Genomic DNA, 24,184 nt, shown 5'->3' on the forward strand with positions numbered 1-24,184 from the left:
TTGTAGGTTTGGAATCTGTCGGGCGTTGGGAAAGATAGTGTCGGATAGCAGTAAGACCGTGGGCATTAGGGATGTTAGTGTAACAGAAGTGGCACCGGTAGTGACAAGCGAGGCTCTGTGTGGTAAAGGAACGAGAACTCTGGAGAGTAGGTGGAGGAAATGGTTGGTATCTTTATATAGGAGGGGAGGGTAGGTTGTGGGTAATAGGCTGAAGGTTTATTTCTACGAGAGCAGAGATTCTTTCAGTGGGGCACAGAAACTGGCCACAATGGGATGTTATGGGTTGTTGGGTTTATGGATTTTAGTAAGGGGTGAAATCTACAAAAACTCTCCACCCTATCAGAGTTTCTCCAAAACCTCAGCACTATCTCCCCCATTCACTTCACCTGGTTCTACTCAACCCAACATACCACCTTCCTCGATGTTGACCACCACCTCAATGGTCTTCATCAATTCCTGTCTATATCAGATCTACCAACCACCAGCAATACCTCCACTTTGACTGCAGCCATCCATTCTGTACCAAGAAGTCCCTCCATACAGCCTTGCCATCTGTGGCAAATATACTGAGGGTGTCATTCAGGCCTTTACAGACCGTAATTATCCTCCCAATATTGTACAAAAACTAATCACCGGTGCCTTATCTTTCCAGTCACCCAATACATCGCAATCTCACCGTCTGGCCACAGAGTAGCATTCCCCTCATGACTTGGTACCACTCAGGTCTGGAGCCACTGAATTACTTTCTCGACTACCTCTCACCGCGCCCTGAAACGAAGAATGTCCAATCCCCCCCCCGTCGTCCTCCTCCTCCTCCTCCTCCTCCTCCTCCTCCTCCCCCTCCCCCTCCCGAAACTGTGGTATTCTGCTGCCCGCCTAACCTACTCTGTATCCTCATCCATCCCTACACAATTCCTGCACCAAACCACTTGCATCTACGTCTACTACAGTAATGTGAGCCATGACGCAAGACCTATCCTGTACGTCCTCCCACCACCACCTACTCCAGTCTGAACCAAAGCCGGGGCTACTTGTGAAACCAGTCCTGTGATCTACAAGCTAAGCTGCAGCCACTGTGCTTAACTTTACATGGGCATGGCAATTAACAAGCTGTCTGTCTGCACAAAGGGCCACCGACAAACTGTGGCCGAGAAACGGCTGGACCACCCCACTGTTGAGCACGCCACCCAAAAGTCGTCTTCATTTCAGTGATTGCTTCACAGCCTGTGCCATCTGGATCCGTCTCACCGACACCAGCTTTTCTGCATTGCGCAGGTGGGAACTCTACCCACAGTATATCTGTTCCCGTAACCTTCCTGGCCTCGACCTTTGTTAGTCATTGTTCTTACCCATCTAGCCCCTTCCCTGTTCCCATTCCAGCACTACACAGCCATATATTCAAGCAATGCCCACACAGTCCTTCTCCTTTTCTGCTGTCTGCCCCCCCTCCCCCCCCCCACCCTCTCTGCCTAACCTGTCGACTGCACCTAGCTGCTCTACCCTCTCTCCACCTTGTCCCTGTATGGCATACAGTGTATGCTATCACAAGCAGCACTTCACTGTCCCCCACCCCTGCCCTGTTATCCCTTCTCCTTACTGCCCCAGCCTTCTCCTTAACCCCACCAACCGGCTGCTTCTCTCGTCAGGCACTGCTGCTCACAGTCTGGCTTCAGTAGCCAGAGACGATTTTGTGTGTGTGTGTGTGTGTGTGTGTGTGTGTGTGTGTGTGTGTGCGCGCGCGCGTTTTTTCTATTTCTGATGAAAGCCTTTTGGGAAATAGCAAACTTGAAACTTCCTGGCAGATTAAAACTGTGTGCCAGATCGAGACTCGAACTCGAGACCTTAGCCTTTCGCAGGCAAGTGCGCATTCCGCTCCAGGGTGAAAATCTCATTCTGGAAACATCCCCCAGGCTGTGGCAAAGCCATGTCTCCGCAGTGTCCTTTCTTTCAGGAGTGCTAGTTCTGCAGCGTTTGCAGGAGAGCTTCTGTAAAGTTTGGAAGGTAGGAGACGAGGTACTGGCAGAAGTAAAGCTGTGAGGACGGGGCGTGAGTCGTGCTCGGGTAGCTCAGTTGGTAGAGAGTGAAAATCTCATTCTAAAAGCAAACTTGTTTAGCAGTCTTTTTGTTGTGCTCTTTGCAACTCAGCATTTCCGCTCTGTGACGAGTAGCGACTATTCTTTACATAATATTGCACCTTTGCGAAGAGTCTACCAGAATACTGAGTTGCATATTGAAAATATGTATATTGTCACTGCGATGCATGTATTGCCAATTTCAGATTGTTGTCATTAACCTCAGGCATTTTCACTTAGCTTCAGTAGGTCAGGCTTGTAAATGAACCAGTTGGTTTGCAAATAGTTGTACTCAACTGTGACAGATCTGGATTAAACTCTTCATGAAACAAAAGGGTTGTTGGTCCTACAGCTGATAGCTGAAATTGATTCTGACATGCGTGACATCAGCACCACGGTCATGGGCGCACCACCGAATAAATGGGTGCGCTAATTACTTCAAGCTGGGATACTGCAGCTAGGAATATTGCCAAGTCAGCAGGTGCTGCAAAATGTAGTAGAACTTATGTTGTCCCGCCCAGAGGATGCGAACATTCTTTATCAATTTACATCCATAAATAATGACAAACTTCCAACCAGTGTACAGTTCTGAATTACTTAACTAATAAAAGTACCGGATGATCAAAAAGTCAGTTTAAATTTGAAAACTTAATAAACCATGGAATAATGTAGATAGAGAGGTAAAAATTGACACACGTGCTTGGAATGACACGGGGTTTTATTAGGGGGGGGGGAACAAAGTTCACAAAATGTCCGACAGATGCACGTCCTTTGGTGACGATCGTGTGCTCAGCCGCGACTTTCGTCATGCTTGGCCTCCCAGGTCCCCAGACCTCGGTCCGTGCGATTACTGGCTTTGGGGTTACCTGAAGTTGCAAGTGTATCGTGATCGACCGACATCTCTAGAGATGCTGAAAGACAACATCCCACGCCAACGCCTCACCATAACTCCGGACATGCTTTACAGTGCTGTTCACAACATTATTCCTAGACTACAGCTATTGTTGAAAAATGATGGTGGACATATTGAGTATTTCCTGTAAAGAACACCATCTTTGCTTTGTCTTACTTCGTTATGCTAATTATTGCTACTCTGATCAGATGAAGCGCCATCTGTCGGACATTTTTGAACTTTTGTATTTTTTTGGTTCTAATAAAACCCCATCCCATTCCAAGCATGTGTGTCAATTTTTACCTCTCTATCTACATTATTCCATGATTTATTCAGTTTTCAAATTTATACTAACTTTTTGATCACCCGGTACTTTTAACTGGCGCAGTCATCATTCGTCAGTTAGGTAGACATTCGATAACACACAACTTTGTTATCCATTTCAACATGCACAGTTCACGACGAGACCACATGGCGATCAGATTTTTGTAATTTTTCGTGTTTATGGTACATGAAGCTGTGGTGTAGCTCAGGATTGGACATCATACCATTTTCCACTTTTATCCCCTTAGGCCGACTGAAAATGTCATTTAGGTAGTTGTTAACTAAGAGTGGAACTTGCCACTGTGTGCACCCTCGTTTGATATATGTGCAGATGGAAGCAAAAGGAAGTGATCTCGGCACATCGACAAGGCGCGATGGTGAACGCTCGTCTCCACTGGCTGTGGAGACCTGCTTATGCTTTGGTGCCGCAGCCTGGCAGCACTCGGAAGTCGAGGAGAAAAGGGGTGGAAGTGATTGAATAACTGAAGAATGGTTGAGACAACTGTTACCAGATCTGTAATGTCAAAGCATCACACATACATGTTACGATCTATTGTGATCTACAAGTCGTGAATGGTATGCATCATCCGAAGTTGTAAAAGTAATTCTACAGTAGAATTGGTGCTGTTGTAATACAGAATAATTATTAAAAACCTGATTACGTCATTTCAGTAGCTTAAGTAGGCCAGAGCTCTTTTTCAGGGCCCGCCTCAATTGCAAAAGGAGATGTCACAAGGCACGGTTTAGTAATGCTATGAAAGAAGTCCACTAAAGCAATTAACTTCAAGAAAGGTGACCTAAAAGTATTTTGAAAGTGAAGTTGACACACATGCAACCGGGTGACAAATCATAAATGTGGTGCAACCCAATAACAGCTACACTCCAAATGTAAACATGAAAAAGTTTTATTTGTAATTTTTTTTAATTTAAGCCGTCTTTATTAACAATATTTTATAAAAGATCACATTAAAAATCTATATTTACAATAAAAACTGGAGATTTTTTTGTGTAGTACATTATTAGAAATAGGAAGACGTGAGTTTTTCATAAAAATGACAATTAGATGTGTTCATAAGTATATATTTGGTGAATTTTAGATTTAAACTACCTTAATGCCTGCTATTTAAGGCCATACAAGCATGGTATAGTGCGAACATACTTCTGATAAAAAAAATGATTTTAGTAGCTGGAGTTGGAGATCTTTGTTAGTCTCGGCTTTTGAGATATTGCGGTGATGTATCCACAGAAACTTTCACGCATTTCTTTAGAAGTCAAATAACAATTGTCATGGATTTAGTTTTAAAAATGTTATAATATAACTAAATATTTTTGTAAAAAAATTAATCCTGTATTTCACCACCTCCCTGGGTGGTTGCATTTCCAAAAAGCACTGAAACACAGTTTTTTTTAATTTCTAACTGAGAAGCCAAACACTCAATTTTTTAAAATTATTTCATTTTTATGAATATTTTTATCCCCAATTTACCTCCTTAGGGGTTGAATTATCAAAAACACTAAAACATTCTTTATTTTTAACTGAGAAGTCAGATACCGGTTTTCATTGACATAGCAAAAAATGCTTTAGTTGTACTTTACTAATTTGTGTTTTTTTTAAACTTTCACCCTCTATCCAACCCCCTTAGTGATTGAATTTCCAAAAATGGTGGTGAAAGATTTTTTTTTTTTTTTTTAATTTCAGACAAAGAAACCAAGTAGCAATTTTTGTATTTCTAGCTTCAACTTTGCCTTAATAAGGGACGTATTTTCAAAAACCTTTACTTCCCAACTTCACACCCTTAAGGGTGGAATTTAGAGAAATGAAGCCTACCGCATAAGATCAACACCTTCTCCAAATTTCAAGTTTTAGTGGTTTGGGCTGGCGCGTGAGGAGTCAGGACATTTCTTTTATATAGACATGACGTAGGTACTCCAACCGACTGGGGGCAGGGGGGATGCAGCTGAATGGAAAAATATATATATATATATATATAACAGAGGGAAACATTCCACGTGGAAAAAATATATCTAAAAAGAAAGATGTGAGACTTACCAAACAAAAGCGCTGGCAGGTCGATAGACACACAAACAACCACAAATATACACACAAAATTCAAGCTTTCGCAACAAACTGCAACAGTTTGTTGCGAAAGCTTGAATTTTGTGTGTATACACTCCTGGAAATGGAAAAAAGAACACATTGCCACCGGTGTGTCAGACCCACCATACTTGCTCCGGACACTGCGAGAGGGCTGTACAAGCAATGATCACACGCACGGCACAGCGGACACACCAGGAACCGCGGTGTTGGCCGTCGAATGGCGCTAGCTGCGCAGCATTTGTGCACCGCCGCCGTCAGTGTCAGCCAGTTTGCCGTGGCATACGGAGCTCCATCGCAGTCTTTAACACTGACAGAACCACAGGCACATAGACACAGGCAACAGAGCATGCACAATGTCGGCACTGGTAGCATGCCGCGACAGCGTGGACGTGAACCGTATGTGCAGTTGACGGACTTTGAGCGAGGGCGTATAGTGGGCATGCGGGAGGCCGGGTGGACGTACCGCCGAATTGCTCAACACGTGGGGCGTGAGGTCTCCACAGTACATCGATGTTGTCGCCAGTGGTCGGCGGAAGGTGCACGTGCCCGTCGACCTGGGACCGGACCGCAGCGACGCACGGATGCACGCCAAGACCGTAGGATCCTACGCAGTGCCGTAGGGGACCGCACCGCCACTTCCCAGCAAATTAGGGACACTGTTGCTCCTGGGGTATCGGCGAGGACCATTCGCAACCGTCTCCATGAAGCTGGGCTACGGTCCCGCACACCGTTAGGCCGTCTTCCGCTCACGCCCCAACATCGTGCAGCCCGCCTCCAGTGGTGTCGCGGCAGGCGTGAATGGAGGGACGAATGGAGACGTGTCGTCTTCAGCGATGAGAGTCGCTTCTGCCTTGGTGCCAATGATGGTCGTATGCGTGTTTGGCGCCGTGCAGGTGAGCGCCACAATCAGGACTGCATACGACCGAGGCACACAGGGCCAACACCCGGCATCATGGTGTGGGGAGCGATCTCCTACACTGGCCGTACACCACTGGTGATCGTCGAGGGGACACGGTACATCCAAACCGTCATCGAACCCATCGTTCTACCATTCCTAGACCGGCAAGGGAACTTGCTGTTCCAACAGGACAATACACGTCCGCATGCATCCCGTGCCACCCAACGTGCTCTAGAAGGTGTAAGTCAACTACCCTGGCCAGCAAGATCTCCGGATCTGTCCCCCATTGAGCATGTTTGGGACTGGATGAAGCGTCGTCTCACGCGGTCTGCACGTCCAGCACGAACGCTGGTCCAACTGAGGCGCCAGGTGGAAATGGCATGGCAAGCCGTTCCACAGGACTACATCCAGCATCTCTACGATCGTCTCCATGGGAGAATAGCAGCCTGCATTGCTGCGAAAGGTGGATAGACACTGTACTAGTGCCGACATTGTGCATGCTCTGTTGCCTGTGTCTATGTGCCTGTGGTTCTGTCAGTGTGATCATGTGATGTATCTGACCCCAGGAATGTGTCAATAAAGTTTCCCCTTCCTGGGACAATGAATTCACGGTGTTCTTATTTCAATTTCCAGGAGTGTATTTGTGGTTGTTTGTGTGTCTATCGACCTGCCAGCGCATCTTTCTTTTTATATATATATATCATTCAGCTGCATCCCCCCCTGCCCCCAGTCGGTTGGAGTACCTACGTCATGTCTATATATATATACTACCGAAAGGAGACTGGAACCAACCATTATGACTATCAGTTTCATGATTGACACCTGACTTTGAACTGATATTTTGGTTACGTCACACGGCAAACGTGGGAATGTCAGCTCAAGTTATTTATTGGATTCTCGTGCTTAGTGATGATCAGTGGCTGAACATATAGCAACATACCTGTTTTTCGAGAGCCATGTTGAAAATATTATGAACCCTAGATAAATGCCCCGTATTTCTAAACAGGGTTAATAAATTGCTAATGCAGAGGTAGGCATTGTCACCCAAAATATCAAAGTCACCACACTTTTCCTTGTGGATTTGCTATTGTGTTGACATCCTGAACACATTTCTGTCGTGAATAGTACCTGGATAACTGGAGATTTAGTCCCAAATCCGTCGGTTGTGATCAGCCAGCCTATTTATAGTTGCAAGGGAAAATAGTATTTTCAATTCAGATACAACTAGGATCTTTGGGAGGAGTGTGTTGTAATGTGTTCCCCTTCGATTGCTCCAGTCGCACGAGGCATCCTATTTCCCTGGAAATTGGCATCTATTTGTGCCCATTCTTCTGCAGATGGCCAGTTTATGATATCAGCTTCTGAACAACTAAGAAAGTCAGTCACTGTTTCTAGGAACTAGCTGAAAACCAGTATAGATGTTAAATTTGTTTGCCATGTCTCTAAATCTTGCCAGTTCGTGGTCAGAAAACCACAAAGATATCAGAATGTGCTATAGTGGAAGCAACTTCCAATTACCACCACCCCCGCCTGATACTTATAATGGCTAGAGTTCCTGATTTTTCACACAATTCCACTGACGTATGATGCAGCACACGAAAATGTTCTATAAATTCAGTGTCGCCTCCTAGGGATGGCTATTACTGCTGGAACAACAGGGTTTTCCTTTTTTCCGCGGAAGTTTACAGACAGTTAACCGGTTTCTGAAATAAGCGATTTTCGGTTCCTTATTTGTATTACATTGTGTAAAAACTCTGTTTGGGCATTACGGATAGTGAGTACTAAAGTGTGAAAGTAGAGATTGAAGAACTCTGTTTTCATTTTAATTTGACCGTTGTCAAGGATTACAAGCAGATAAAGCCATAATATATAGACATAGGGAGCAGATCAGCTGCCTTCTATTTTTATTGTGCATTATGAATGAATTGCTAAGTTTTTATTTTGTTGCTGTTACTAAATCCCCTTCCTCTTTCATTATTTTGTAGAAACAGCAGACAAATTATTTATCATTTTAAAGCAAATGAAACAGCATACATCATTGCTACGCGACTTCGTAAAAATATTTCCAGACTAGGGTTGGTGCCACTCTGCAATACAACAGATAGATGAGGTTGGGACAACTCTTGTAAACTGCATGTACACGCATACCTTAAGCCACGACACAAGTCAACAGGTACATTATTAAATGATAATTAATTGACACCATCAGCTGCTACAGGTGTTGTTGATATACCTCGATGGGGACAATTGAAAATGTGTGCCCCGACCGGTACTCGAACCCGGGATCTCCTGCTTACATGGCAGACGCTCTATCCATCTGAGCCACCGAGGACACAGATCAACAGCGCGACTGCAGGGACTTATCCCTCGCACGCTTCCCGTGAGACTCTCATTCCCAACTGTTCACGATTCTACCTATGTAATGCACCTTATAGACATTTGCCCATTCTCTCATTACTCGCGCATGCTTTGGCGATTCCCGTAAGAGTTCGGGCAACCTGTGCGCATTCGCACAGACGAAGGCCAATGGCTGGGTAGCCATGAACATAGTAACTGCTCTCGAAACAACAGATACCATTGATGACTGTTCTACTTCTCTAGGATGAACCGAGAACAGTTAGTGTCTTCATATATAGTTAAATGGCTACCTGGCCATTGACCTTCGTCTGTGCGAATGCGCACAGGTTGCCTGAACTCTTACGGCAATCGCCACCTTAGTGTGCGCGAGTAATGAGTGGATGGGCAAATATCTGTTAGGCCCATTACGTATGTAGATTGTGGACAGTTGGGAATGTGGGTCTCACGGGAAGCGTGCGAGGGATAAGTTCCTGCAGTCCGCCATTCATCTGTGCCCTCGGTGGCTCAGCTGGATAGAGCGTCTGCCATGTAAGCAGGAGATCCCGGGTTCGAGTCCTGGTCGGCACACACATTTGCAACTGTCCCCATCGAGGTGTATCAACACCACCTGTCGGCAGCTGAGGTTTTCAATTAACTATCATGTAAATTTTGTTTGAACAACCATCATGTATTGTAGAGAAGCTGCAATGCTCATCAGTGGTATCTTTTCTTTCGAGAGCAGTTACTATGTTCATATATAGGTACATTATTGTCACAGCAATGCTGAACCGATATGTGCTTGTTGCTTTTTCTGCCGGCATTGTTATTAAAATAGTGCTGCTTCCGAAAGATTGATAGAACTCGCCACTAACAAGAGTCTCGTGGAGTTTACCCCCATTCTAACACAGAGAGCTGTGCGCATGCGCGTTCGGGCAGCTTGGAAAGAACCAGAAATTTTTTTTTTTCCGGGTAGTCTGTCTGTCTGTCTGTCTGTCTGCTCTCGCGCACCAATTTATCGACCGACTGGCCGACGAACCGACAAGTTTCGTGGCAGCCCACACACGTCCCGACCGATGGCAGTCAGCGTTTAGAGCTCCGCCCTGTTAAGACTTAAGTTCATCGAGTTTATATTTTACGAGATTCCATTTGGTTTTACACAGAAGCAAACGTTTAAGTTTGCCTTAGCTAATTTAGAGGTTACAAGGCCAAAAAACGCGAGAGAAAGCTGTGGGCAAATAAGTGGCTAATGAAAAGAACTAAATTCATCTACGATGTGTTACTTACCGAGCTGGGAGCCGCCGATTTTCGCAATTACGTAAGGCTGAATGAAACTCGTATTTCGGAGCTGCTGAACATCACAAAACCATTCTTAAAGAAAAATAGTCGTGAGATGCTTCAAGCTGCGATGAGAGGCTATTAGCTACATTACAGTTTCTACCAATTGGCAGAAGTTTTGAGGACCTCAAATTCAGCGTTGTCCTGCCATCCCCACAATTATTACCTTCCAAATTCCTGAAATCTGATCCGGCCGCGGTGGCCGTTCGGTTCTAGGCGCTCAGTCTGGAACCGCGCGACTGCTACGATCGCAGGTTCGAATCCTGCCTCGGGCATTGATGTGTGTGATGTCCTTAGGTTAGTTGGGTTTAAGTAGTTCTAAGTTCTAGGGGACTGATGATCACAGATTTTAAGTCCCACAGTGCTCAGAGCCATTTGAGCCTTTTTCGAACCTGAAATCTGAACGTGATTTATAATTTCCTGAGGAAATACATCGTGGTCAAGCACCTAATTAAAACAAAAGATGTTCATGACAAGAAAGACTACAAATCGTGGTGTGGCACGCGTGATCTAACAAATACATCATCAGGTAAGTTCATACGAAATGAAGACTTTTAACAACTGTAAAATGAAATCTCACGCGTAGCTCCTCATAGCAGAAGGCTTGAATACAGACTGGACTTCAGACTTACAACAAGGAAGCAGGTACATTTTATGAGTAAACGTCCATTGACTATATTTCGGTTTTACATCCAATACTTATGGGACAGTAAATCTAAGATCTCATCTATCTGTATTTCGGTTTTTAGCTTTCATATCGGATAAATATCAGAAGCGAAACCTAAAAACCAAAATACAGGAGGTCGTACTGTAATTGCCCGAACAGGTTCTCGCCAAGCAAATACAGGGTTATTACAAATGATTGAAGCGATTTCACAGCTCTACAATAACTTTATTATTTGAGATATTTTCACAATGCTTTGCACACACATACAAAATCTCAAAAAGTTTTTTTAGGCATTCACAAATGTTCGATATGTGCCACTTTAGTGATTCGGCAGACATCAAGCCGATAATCAAGTTCCTCCCACACTCGGCGCAGCATGTCCCCGTCAATGAGTTCGAAAGCATCGTCGATGCGAGCTCGCAGTTCTGGCACATTTCTTGGTAGAGGAGGTTTAAACACTGAAACTTTCACATAACCCCACAGAAAGAAATCGCATGGGGTTAAGTCGGGAGAGCGTGGAGGCCATGACAGGAATTGCTGATCATGATCTCCACCACGACCGATCAATCGGTTTTCCAATCTCCTGTTTAAGAAATGCCGAACATCATGATGGAAGTGCGGTGGAGCACCATCCTGTTGAAAGATGAAGTCGGCGCTGTCGGTCTTCAGTTGTGGCATGAGCCAATTTTCCAGCATGTCCAGATACACGCGTGAAACTTGCCCGCACGCGTTCAACCGTTTCTTCGCTCACTGCAGGCCGACCCGTCGATTTCCCCTTACAGAGGCATCCAGAAGCTTTAAACTGCGCATACCATCGCCGAATGGAGTTAGCAGTTGGTGGATCTTTGTTGAACTTCGTCCTGAAGTGTCGTTGCACTGTTATGACTGACTGATGTGAGTGCGTTTCGAGCACGACATACGCTTTCTCGGCTCCTGTCGCCATTTTGTCTCACTGCGCTCTCGAGCGCTCTGGCGGCAGAAACCTGAAGTGCGGCTTCAGCCGAACAAAACTTTGAGTTTTTCTACGAATCTGTAGTGTGTCGTGAGCATATGTCAATGAATGGAGCTACAGTGAATTTATGAAATCGCTTCAATCATTTGTAATAGCCCTGTACAATTCCTTCACAAATGTCCACAGAATCTTACCAAATGTGCTAGCAGATATTACAGAACTAAGCTCAGAGCATTATAATGACCTGCCTGTTGCAATAAATCTGTAAGTTAATCCCAGTCTCTTGTCGACTGTTATTGCCTCTCTCTCTCGTTAACGTTTTTTGCTTCTATGTTTTACATCATATCCACGCTAATAGTTTGGCGTACTATGCAGGACTCATCGGAAAGTAATTTATGAAATTTTTCGAGTCCGTGGTTCTGAATGCAGCCAGTAAATTAACAAGTGACCAGTTGCTCTTTTTTACCCAACCATTCTCGGACTTATTTCCTCTTTTTCATAATTTTCTGTCGCTTGCAAGCTGTAGCTAATCCAACTGAAACACGCGCTTTCATTTGGGTGTTCGACATCGTAACCTTGCAAAATCGCAATGTTAATGACAGTGTGAGGACGCCAGGTCAAAACGCCTACACACGTGCAATTTGTCGAGCGATCGATTGGTTGGTTGATGCGTGGGTTATACACACAACTTCCAGGAACCGGGAACGCGTCGCTTAATGCGATTTCAGCTGTGCGCATGCGCGTGTAGTTTGTGATTAGTTGGAGATACTGGCACTAAACATTCCATCTATGTTTTCTTTCGTACATTGTCTTTGGCTTCATTCCACAAGTGCATCGTTGGGCGTCTTTTCAAATGATGTTCGGTTCGAACATGCAGCGAGTGTTTCAGTTGCTTTCAAAAATGAGCCGGCGCGGTGATCAGGAGTTTTTATAGTCGGAAAGACTACAAGCAGATTCTAGATCGGTGTGTGGCGCGTGGATTTATCACAAGAGAGAGAAGGTGTAAAGTGTGCCTTTGACTAACGGATTCATGTGGAAGGGAATAATGGGCACGAGCAACAGTGTCAGTAGGTTAAGGTTCCTGGTTTCTAGGTAGCACATTACTACTAAATCCCATTGTGCAACTGACGTACTATTGGGTGTGTGAATGTAGCAGCACACACATTTAAGAGCTACAACTTGGCTGCCAATCTGTTGCTGACTGGAAAGAGCACTGCAATGGAGTTTATATTTGTGTGTTTCAAGAAAAATGAAAAACTTGTGGGGAGAGATGTAATTAGGGAAACTGAGGTGCTATTGAAAGAGGCTCTGATACGTGCCTTTGTTGTGTTGTGAAGAGGAATCGAAACAGGTAATTTTGAAAATAGTTATATTTCCTAGGATAGCAGTAGTTCAGTACGTACAAGTGCCTAAAAGATGCATACAAGCAACTTTCCGTAAATTACAGCCCTCATTTCAAGGATACAAGAACTGAAGCGCACGCAAGCAGCATTGAAGAAACGTGGTCTGCAATTAAAGAATTAAGGAACAAGGCAGTCTAAGGAGTTGTAGGACTATATTTATTTGAATATATGTGGGTAGGCGAAACTTGATCACTTGCATTTGTGCCACAGACGTACTTTGTAATAGCAGGCGTCGTTTTCTGTATTGCGTTTCTATTTCACTATTCGTGTCCTTGATAATTACTTGTGATTCTGCCGCAAGACTGACCGTACAATGTGTGTGTTTTTCACTTAACAGAATACCAATCGCACTTTACCATTTTTACTTTGCTAAATATAGATTCGTGTTTCTGCTGTGGTGCATTCTCCGCCAACCATTTCATGATCTCTAAAGCGCATTTCAGCACAGCCTTTCATAACTTCATTTCCAATTGACAGCACATTTATTTCCAAAATTAGTCACGTTTAGTAAGGTTCCTGTACTTATCTCTCGAAAATCACGGTTTATTATTAGTTTGTTCAGTGCATTTCAATTTCGACATCATTGTTTGTGCCGATTTTCCCACCACGTCCCTTGCTGCCATTACGATATTTTTTGTAGGTACCACACTCAATGCATAGTGCCGTTTGTCATCACAGCTTTTCTTTTCCCAGTGGTCCACTGCCATTGTGAGAAGATTATCTGATCTATACCGTGTGTCGTGAAATCAGAATTGGTTTTTCTTTAGTTTTTCTTCCCCCAGTTGCCTCAGACGACGTGGGAACCGACCGCTCTCATGGGTTGAACGATTTCTAAGAGAGCTGCCTCCTCCTTGCCCGCCAGCATGACAAGGCGATGAATCGAAAGCGTTGAGTGTTGCCGGTCCATTTAACCTGCATGAGCGCTGCTCATTACATCATCGTCAGAACATATCAATCTGGCTTGCATTTTGCGCTGCGACCATCGCCGTATGATGTGAAACTTGTGTTGCGTTTGGCTGCGTCAAGGTCACACCAGCGGTTTCTCGGGGCCCTATACATAGACAGTATTGTTTGTCCCAGCTGTCAAAACAATTCATCAGCACAAAAAATATAGTTCCACTTAGCCTTTGATTCATTACATTAATTTCCTAAGGTAAATACTATTCGTAAGAGGTATACAAACCTATTACGAATAGTATTTACCTTAGGAAATTAATGTAATGAATCAAAGGCTAAGTGGAACTATATTTTTTGTGCTGATGAATTGTTTTGACAGCTGGGACAAACAATACTGTCTATGTATAGGGCCCCGAGAAACCGCGCGCAAGTAGTCAAACGCGGCACTGCTGGTGTGACCTTGACGCAGCCAAACGCAACACAAGTTTCAGGTCTTTGAAGCTGGAGAAAGGGTCGATCTGAATCATGTAATAATGTACGCCTTGTGGCGCTACAGAACTCTTTCCCAGAATAACAAACGTGTATTAATCAAACTTGGAGGTAGACACATCCATAAATGTAATTATATTTTTCAGCAGCTGCCGTTTTCATCTCCAATGTATAATGTTGCAAGCGTTTATTACAGTCCATCCACAGCAAAGTCTCAGGTTAATTTATCCATCTAGTTCCAACACGTAATGCACATTCTTGCTAATTGTAGGATGGCAATAAAATTGTTTGCCTTTTATAATGTTAAGTGTGGACCATTGTAAAATCGTAGTAGATCAGTGTCCACTATTAGCGGACGTCGCGGATGTAAAGATTAGTACTTTTTTTTCACTGCAAGATTTGTAAATAAAGTGCGCGTGGTTGGGAAATGGCATCATTTCACAACTGCTGTTACTAATTATGAAAGGGTAAAGGTTTATTAATAAGCTCAGATGCTGAATTACCGTGTGTATAGAAGCAATTTTTAAAACCGAATGTTTTTTCAAATTCGTTTGAGAAACCGTACAAAATAAAAAATCACGCGAAAAGAAAAGCTTTCCCTTTTTGACAAGGAAAGTAAAGCTTTTACGGGGAAAAAGTTCAGAAAACAACGTGTTGTAGTCTTAAATGCCGTCAAGAGCTTTTACGTCAAGTGGCTTTTCCTCCTTTCGCCGTCTCGGCCCGGCAAGAAACGGGCATGCAGCTAAATTGGCTGCACTGACGCTTCGGACCCAAAATTGACACCACCTGACCATACCCGCCCATCTTCAGAAAACACTCGGCTGCGCGTGTGCTATCTTTCTGAAAGTAGCTGCTGGACTCGTGCGACGCGTGCCTGTTTTCATACTACTTGCTTTGTTTCTTGTTTTCAGTTTCCGTTGCTTTGTACTTGGTGCTGTAATTACGTCTTACGTCGTTTATGCTGTTAAGGAGATGAATACAGTATAGCCTAGTTTACACGACGACACTAGGTTGCAGGCAGCTGCGGTACCGGCCATTGCGTATGCGCGCCGCGCGTTTGCGCAACTCGTCGGTGAAACAAAACATTTTCGGCGTTTTCCAATTTTGGCGATACTAGTTGCATGAGTTTTGAGGTTGTTCGTGTTCGTAGAGTGTAGACATACTGAAATATGACGCGGGGAACGGAGAATAATGTTCGCTTTTTGGATATCTATGCTTTTCATAGGTGTTTGTCGGATTTCAGTGATTCTGATTACAAAAATAAGCAACATATAGTTTAAAAATATCAGAGCCGCAGGGCAAAATTTATTGAATTAGGAGCACATATACAACTGAATTAAGAAAAATACAAGCAAATGTAATTCTAGCTGTGGAAATGCTCTCGTCTAAAAGACTTTCCATCGTTAGAGTTGGCCGACTCATTTTAAGAAATACTGTCGACAGGAGGGAAGGGTACACAAACCAAGAAGCTGCATTCTTTATTCAATACTCGTCTACTTAAAACGTCGCAGCAGTGCTCCCCACTCACACATGTTAGAGTTTTGAAAGATTGCCACTGTACAGATCTCTCTTAAAGAGAGAAGTTCGCAAACCATTCTCTTCTTAATGCGGCCTGCCTCGAATAATTACTGCTGTTAATGTTAATAATTATTGGTGTTAATGTTAATAATTATTGGTGTTAATGTTAATAATTATTGGTGTTAATGTTAATAATTATTGGTGTTAATGTTAATTATTGGTGTTAATGAAAAAGCGTCATCACTAGTAAAACCGCATCTTATAGCGTGCCGAGTGTTATCGTTGTATGTCGTTATATGTAGTTTCAGTTCTGGCGACAGTGCTTCATGCGTTACGTATCTTTATTCCTTATCGCATAATTAACTCTATTTGGAAGAAACGTGAACAGTTCTGGTGACATTCTAAGAACATCTTGGGTCTTCCATTAAAAATTATTTCAGCAAGGATGCTGAGCAACCGGGCTGACGTCTTTTCTTCGTCCAGTTAGGAATCTAAACACGTTTCTTATGCAGCACTCCACGCAACAAACGTTAACTCCATCACAACTCGTGCGACGTGCAGCTGCCAAAATTTTCATTTCAGACACGACTCAGGAACCCAAAAAACGACGAAACGAGCGTATACTGATTTCGCCGTGTCTACACGTCAAATATGAGACCATTTGCGTGCGACCCATTTCACGCAACGAGTGGCGCAACCCAATGTCGTCGTGTAAACTAGTCTTACGTATGTTCAAATAACTTAAGGGTTTGCTGTCGGGTGACTGCCATGCAGCTGTGCCTTGAGAACGGCAAGGTGTGCCCCTGTCGAAATATCGGCGGTGTTCGACGACGTCACCCGGCAGCAAACCCGTAAGTTATTTGAACATTCAATTCGCCGGAAAAAGTTAAGGTCTCACATAGGCTTGTGCAGGTTCAGAAGGATGTAGGTTGCAGTAATTATTCGGAGATGCAGAGGCTTGCCCGGGATAGAGTAGCGCTCTGAGCTGCATCAAATCAATCTTCCGACTGAAGATCACAAACAACATTGTTATGGTGACAATTACGACTATTCAAATAGTCTGCTAATCGTATTACATTTGGGGAAGAAAAAGTCGCCATAACGTAAATGCCAGGTGAAGGTAGAATACCTACATTCTTAAACAGCGGCATACACGAGTATCTAGGGTTACATCCTTAAGGATTCTAATGGCCTTTTTTGTATGAGAAAACCCCCTTAAAGTTGCCAAATCACCCCAGAATATGACCCTACGATTACATTGGGAAAGAAAGTAGACCTAATAGTGCACTTAATGGTTTCTCGCATGACATCCACATTATAAATGTCATGCCATTTACGATTTTGCACCACCACAAACTCAGTGAAGGATTAGTAAGTATGCTGGATCAGATGGTAGTCGTATAGCTTGGGCTCAAATTGACACGGTAAACGCACACTGACCTAGTGTACAGCAAGCCATTAAGTGGCTTCATCCTTCACAAAGTAGAAACCATTGAAAGTGAAAAACAGTTGCTTACATGCTACACGTTCTTCTGTTAATTTTTTCTTGTTTCTATTAGTCTCTGTGAAAATCATACTGGGCGATTTCATCTCAAATCATACAGGTAAAGAGTGAATGTGTCACACCACTATTTCAAAGTGTGCTGAAAAAAATATATGTTGAAGTTCCACATGATAACTCTCCAAACCTACTATGTTTTGATTTTCTGATTATTTGTCGAAATGCTACAGAGCTGTCTGAATAAAAGTATTTGAGAAAATGTCATAACGAAAGGGAAAATTATAATAAATAAACCAAAAGAGATTGAGATCTGAACTTATTTTCAATGAATACTTTATTCCCGATATTATGAGACATGATTAATACGTACACACTTCTGAGCTTTTTCATTTTTTCGGAAAAATAAACTATGAAAATTTGTAACTTTTGTGAATTTCAAAATTGTGTTCTGAGAAATGATAAAGTGGAAGGGCTGCTAATTGTCAGCTGTGACATTGATGCATGAAATTCTTAAACTGTCAAAATATTTGTACATAAATAAGAAAGAATATGAATTTTTTTGGTTATTTAGAAGTTAGTTTCTCCAAAACCCCATCCTAAATTTTCTAAAAATTTCAAGATACGTTTGGTTGGTCGTTGTCCTTAAGGAATGTTCAGAGTGGGCAATACCTGTCTTAAGCTAGACCTAGGTCTACTCTCAAGGTCAAAAAATGGACACTTAAATATTTAAACTGATCGCTGATTTTAAAGAAATTACGTGCAAAACTGGTATTTGTGAATCAGAATAATTACAACATAAGAGAAATGAGACATAGAATATTTATACCCATTTTTATTGATGTTATTCACCAATTATTGTCTTCTGTCATGATTTTACACACACACACACACACACACACACACACACACACACACACACACACACACACACACACACACACACACACACGATCCAACAAGAGCAGTACTTGGGAAATGGGACTGCACATTGATCTTTGGATGATGGCCATTTCAAACCTTTAGCTGGACCATGAGGTGTCATAAATGGGACAGTTATATCCTGCAGCTCATGACCCACCACCAGTTCTCCTACACACAGGAAATGAAGTTGCTCACCTCAAAGCCTTCTACTGTATACTGTGGTCTCTGCATTTCACACACCGTAACAGGCTGCGTTTTGTGGAGAACCGTTCTTGCAATGTATGTGCCACTCTGGGATGCAACCTGGTAGTGACTTGATTGAATTCCTACCACAGGCTTCATAGCAAACCACTTCTCTCTCTCTCTCTATCTCTATCTCTAGCATTAACATCATAATATTGGAGTTTAAATCTTGGTTCAAGATGTTTACAGGGACCTCCTACTCCACGCATGCCCTTTATCCTTGACTTGTTGCTGAAAATATCCATTCTTTTGTCTTAGTTCCTGTACTACAGTGTTGACCAAGCTAATAAAGTGAAACCGGTTTCAAAATGAGATGCTGCCCCATCAGCCACAGTTGTTATGCTGACAGCGTAGCATGCATGTGCACTCTCATGAATGAGATCATCACTGGTAATAGCAAAACAGAGTGATGTTCCGAGGAAGGGAGTGATGTGTGAGTATTGATACTTGTGATGTGTGCCGGTGGTAATTTCGTTCTGCAGAGCAACAGACCAATTCTCAGCAAAGTAAGAATGAAGAACTAACATGTCAGTATTCTGGGATGTGGCTGTTTTTACCTCTGCTATGGCCTGTCTCTGAATCTTCCTGATGTGATGGTGAGCTATCCTTTCGTGACCCAATGCCTAACCTCTCTGGCTCTACTGTCTTCTTCACCGACGCCCCCTCCCTCTCACAATGCATTGGGTACGTCTTTTTCAGTTTCCTGAAGGCGTAATGCTTAAACACTTCAGCACCAGGACACATTGCACTCCTGCAACCAACATTTATCGTGCGGCTCTTTCATACACAAAAGCAAACCTCTTTGTATTCTTTTTGTTTGACATTGCTTATGGTGAAACAAACAATTTTCGAATTAGTTCAGTAAATACATGTGCATACTTCCTTCAGTGGCTGGCATTTTACCTGTTTTGGTTGTAAGGAGTAGAATTTTGAGAGACCAATTTTTAAATTCAAGTCATGCTTTTTCATTAGGAGATATGCTTCTCTTATTGATCATGTCTCATATCTTTTTAACTTTTTCACCATTTTCTCTAACAGATAACATCAGTCTGGTTAGGACTTTGCCTGGTCCAATCTTTGTCATCACATAGGTAATATTCCATAGCAACAGTAAGTATATCATTTTGCAACGGATGCGCACTGTAAGAATCTGGGCATGCCCAAATACCACTCATTCTTTATTTTACGAGTTTTAGAAATCAAATAATGTAACGAACTGGGTATGTTTTCCTGTATGTGCTGCTTTGAGTATCTACCTGGTATCAGTGTCAGTAACTGTAAATTCTCAAGTGGAGATAGCTGCTGAGCAGTATTTAAGTTTTGAAACTGTACATCTCATTTCGTGCACATATCACTGTACAAGGTTCTTCTCCAAATCCGTCTACGTTATACACTTCGCAAAGGTTTGAAGATGTTGCTTGTGTAAAGCTTGTTTCAATTTCTTCCACTTTTCTGTTTACAGACTCTCATCTTCTTATGCTTCTTCCCTTTTCTGGACATTTAAGTGGGGATATAGTTGGCATTACAGCAGAAACACTAACGTTCAGTCCATCAACACTTCACACCCAGGAATAGATGCAGAATGGTTTAAGTGAAAGGTCTCACTCGTTTGTTATAAATAGAAGTGTAATGAAAACATTTTATACAGAAAAATGTTGCCTACTGTGTAGCACTGACTACGAACATATTAACCAAACAATATTTTGTGTAGTTCAAAAAGTTTTTGGATGGGGGTTTCACATAAATAATTGGTAAAATCTTGTAAAAATGCAATTTTTTTACAGTTTCAGTTAAAAATATAATTTTTTTATAGTTTCAGTTAAAAATATAATTTTTTTATAGTTTCAGTTAAAATACATATACGTAATACAGATACCTTGAGCAGAGAAGATACAGCTTATAACTGCATCAGTAGTATCTGGTAATTACACTGGATAAAATGACTTCAGAAATCAGCTAATCAGATTCAATCTTTTTTTATATAATTATGTAGCAATATAGGTTGCAATGTATTTCAAACACATTTTAACAAAAGAATAAGAGCAGCAAGTAGTTCACTGTCTAAACCAATAAATTTCATTTAACTTAAAATGGGCGCCTTATTATTTATTAATATACATTGGATGTATATTAATGTACCACTCACAATAATCATGAAAGCTAAACACGCCGGGTATGCCTACAGACACTGACCCCTGACAAAAACTTCGAAATCGGCGGACATTTTGGTCAAATCGTATAATTTTCTCGGGCGCGCACACACCGTTGTAGTGCTGGCAACGCCCAAGATTTTCGCAACTTACTACCACTTGAAGGGCTTATTCCTGCACACTGTTTAAAATACGGGGAGTGACCCAGGCATCCGAGAAATATGAACAGTTTTTGGAGAGTTCTTCGCTTTTAATGAAAGGAGAGATGAAACTATGGAAGAAAAAGTAGGTTGACGAAAGTAAAAGATGTGAAAGAGAAACTTAAGCTTTAAAGAACTGTGCCAAGCAGTTTTTACTATCATTGATGTCGATGCTGAAGTTCAGTTTACATCCACAGAATACAGCTGGTCCATCTAGAAGGGCGTGTGCGGCGACAGATTTAATTGTGTTCTTCTTCTTGTCGGCAGCAGATGTTGTCATTTCGACGTCTTGTATAGTTTTGTATATTGTCTGTCTTGCACGTCGCCGTTGTCGTCGGTAGCACAAGAGTGCTTGTGGTGACAGGAATAGTCCAATATATATATATTTTGGACTATTCCTGTCACCACAAGCACTCTTGAGAAAAGCTCCTTCACTTTAAAGGCTTATTTGTGTAACACAATGGGGCAGGTGAGACTAAATGGATTGGCTCTTGCAAATAACATTAAAGAAAGATATGGACATTGAAAATGTCATTGAGATATTCAGCGCAAAGAAAGATAGACTAAATGGGCAGAAGACGGATATATCACGTGAATTTTGTTACACAGTTTTTTTATATTCATGTCGAGTTCAAGTTTTTACATTTACGTCATCTTATGTCTCCGGAAAATTAATGAAAACTTACTACAAATAAGTTGACATGTTTTATGGTTTATGTAATTTATAAAATCTCCCATGTTAAAAATAAGGTTTTTTTACCCTGAACTCCAAAAAGGTTACCAAACAATACTTTTAGCAATACCAAACTTTACTAATTATTCAGTGGAGGACACCAACACCCCTTTTGTATACTGATATTCCATTAACCCCCCCCCCCCCCCCCCCGACCATTATCAGGATAAAGAAAACTGGCGTTCTGCGGATCGGAGCGTGGAATGTCAGATCCCTTAATCGGGCAGGTAGGTTAGAAAACTTAAAAAGGAAAATGGATAGGTTAAAGTTAGATATAGTGGGAATTAGTGAAGTTCGGTGGCAGGAGGAACAAGACTTTTGGTCAGGTGAAAACAACAACAACAACCCCCTTGACCGACTTCTAGAATCACCCCTGTCTGGTAATATGATAGAAAAGATAGTGTTCTGTGACCTTCCAAATTACGAAAAAAAAATTAAGTAGAAATATTATCGTAAATCTTTAAATTTCCAAGTTAAAGAAAGCACATAAGTGTGGGACTGTCATCTAAATTTCAGCACACTAAGAGGGAGATTTAATTCAAAACATCCGCTAGGTCTCCATTACTTTTGGTTTATTAATTTTTTTTCTCTGCTGTTTTAAGAGTTATTTACAAAATATAAATGTTTCAAGGGCCCTATCATTTACAAAAATTAATATAAATTGAAAATAGTTTACTTCTTAACACTTATGCTGTAGAGATCTAATATGTATTTTTTGCAGAGAAATTTATGACCTGTATGGTTTGAGATGAAATCACCCTACTACGCAATACACTGACAGTATTCCAGCGCAAAAAGAAATCTCTCAAAGGAAAATTTAATATTGTGTGTGACTGAATCATAGAGGCCACCCTTTTCAGTGATTTGTCACATTATTGTATTACCATTGCATGCTGAAAAGATGCCTTATTCCAAAAGTAAACAAGAGGTGGGTGAGTCAGAGGCGATAATCCTATGTTAGATGCAGCTCTTTGCTTCTGAGTTCCTATTTAGTGTCGTCTAATTCTTTCCATAATTTCTGTAACCCACATTTATTGTTAATTGTTTCGTCCAGAGAATTAGAGAGAGCGTTGTTGTATCTACTTTATCGTGTACTTTCTGCCATACTATTTTTTCCAGACACTTCTCCGAATAAGTTGAAGTATTTGGGTTGATAGAAATTTCGATAAGTTTCGTATTTAGTTTAATATATCTATCTTATCTTGGGTCTCTGAGATTTGATTGAATGTAGTTTCAAATTTGCTTGAAGATGATTTCTCTGTCATCATTCACATTTTTAAACTGTATTTTCGCTTCTCTAACTATATCACAATGCTCAACAATTTTCGTTTCAAACTCCTTAGGTAAATTAGCTGAGGTTTCCTCTAATTTGGAAATTTTATCTCTTTCTGTGGCCAAATCGTAAATTTTATTATTATTTTGAGATAGTTCATCTAGTTTATCTGCTTGACTTCTGCTGATTTTAGATAGTTCATTTAATGCTCCATTTTATTAGACATCTCTTCTAGTTAATTTGCTTGCACGTCTAGCTTTTCTAATGCTGTAAGTTTATCGAGAATTTTCGGCCCGCATCTCGTGGTCGTGCGGTAGCGTTCTCGCTTCCCACGCCCGGGTTCCCGGGTTCGATTCCCGGCGGGGTCAGGGATTTTCTCTGCCTCGTGATGGCTGGGTGTTGTGTGCTGTCCTTAGGTTGGTTAGGTTTAAGTAGTTCTAAGTTCTAGGGGACTTATGACCACAGCAGTTGAGTCCCATAGTGCTCAGAGCCATTTTTTTGAGAATTTTCGCTAAGACCGTACTATAGTTACGCCTGGTTGTAACGGTCATGTAATCTGAATTCCCGTACAACCTAAAGCTTATATTACTTTAGGGTGTCCATTCGTCCCGTTTTCCCGGGACAGTCCCGTTTTTTACCAAAATATCCCGCTGTCCCGAAAGTTTTTTTGGAGACGCTCAAATGTCCCGTTTTTTTATGATTCTGCTTCGCTAGAGTATTTTACGCTACTGGTTGTTTGACTTGCTATTAACTGCTCAATTATTTACGCTAGGAAGCGTGTGATGACTTTCAGCATACCCCAAACATGTACCGAACTGTCAACAATCCCGTTATTTTAAACGGGCTATAGGTTACGAATAACAACGAAGATTCTTCTCTTGTAAATCGATCCACTGAATCTGTCCTTTCGTTCCAGAGATACTCTAAACCACTAACGCTTGCTCTCTGGCTTTCGTCACCGCAATGTTAATGTTTCGCACAGTGCAATCACTGTTTCATTATGCCGAAACGAAAGTGTAATTTTAACAGCAATATAAAAAAGCGAGTTTCCTTTTATCACTGGTAGTGGCGAAACTGTAGAATGTACGTTGTGCAGATCAAAATAAGCTATTGGTCATGGTGGAAGGTCTGACATTGTGAATCACATTAAGATGAAGAAACATCGCATGAGTGATCAAACGAAAAGAGCAAATAAATGCGTGAGTGACTAGTATGGAAACTTAAAATCAGTAACAGAACTGGATAGGCAGTTGGCAGCACAAGAAGCTACGTTTGCATACC

General features: G+C 42.0%; 1 protein-coding gene across 2 annotated transcripts in view; it reads left to right on the forward strand.

Moving 5' to 3' along the window:
* LOC126213136 (uncharacterized) overlaps positions 1–24,184 on the forward strand; it is a 109,083-nt gene that overhangs the window by 64,577 nt on the left and 20,322 nt on the right. The window contains exon 8 of one of the 2 annotated variants that reach the window (XM_049940754.1): positions 3,620–4,227. The exons of the other annotated variant lie outside the window; for it this stretch is intronic. Coding sequence (XP_049796711.1) covers positions 3,620–3,766 — 147 coding nt within the window. The 3' untranslated portion in view covers positions 3,767–4,227. Of the gene's footprint in view, positions 1–3,619; positions 4,228–24,184 lie in introns of those variants that run through there. 2 annotated transcript variants of the gene reach the window in all.

This window comes from Schistocerca nitens, chromosome 11, assembly GCF_023898315.1.
Source record: "Schistocerca nitens isolate TAMUIC-IGC-003100 chromosome 11, iqSchNite1.1, whole genome shotgun sequence".
Taxonomy (NCBI): domain Eukaryota; kingdom Metazoa; phylum Arthropoda; class Insecta; order Orthoptera; family Acrididae; genus Schistocerca; species Schistocerca nitens.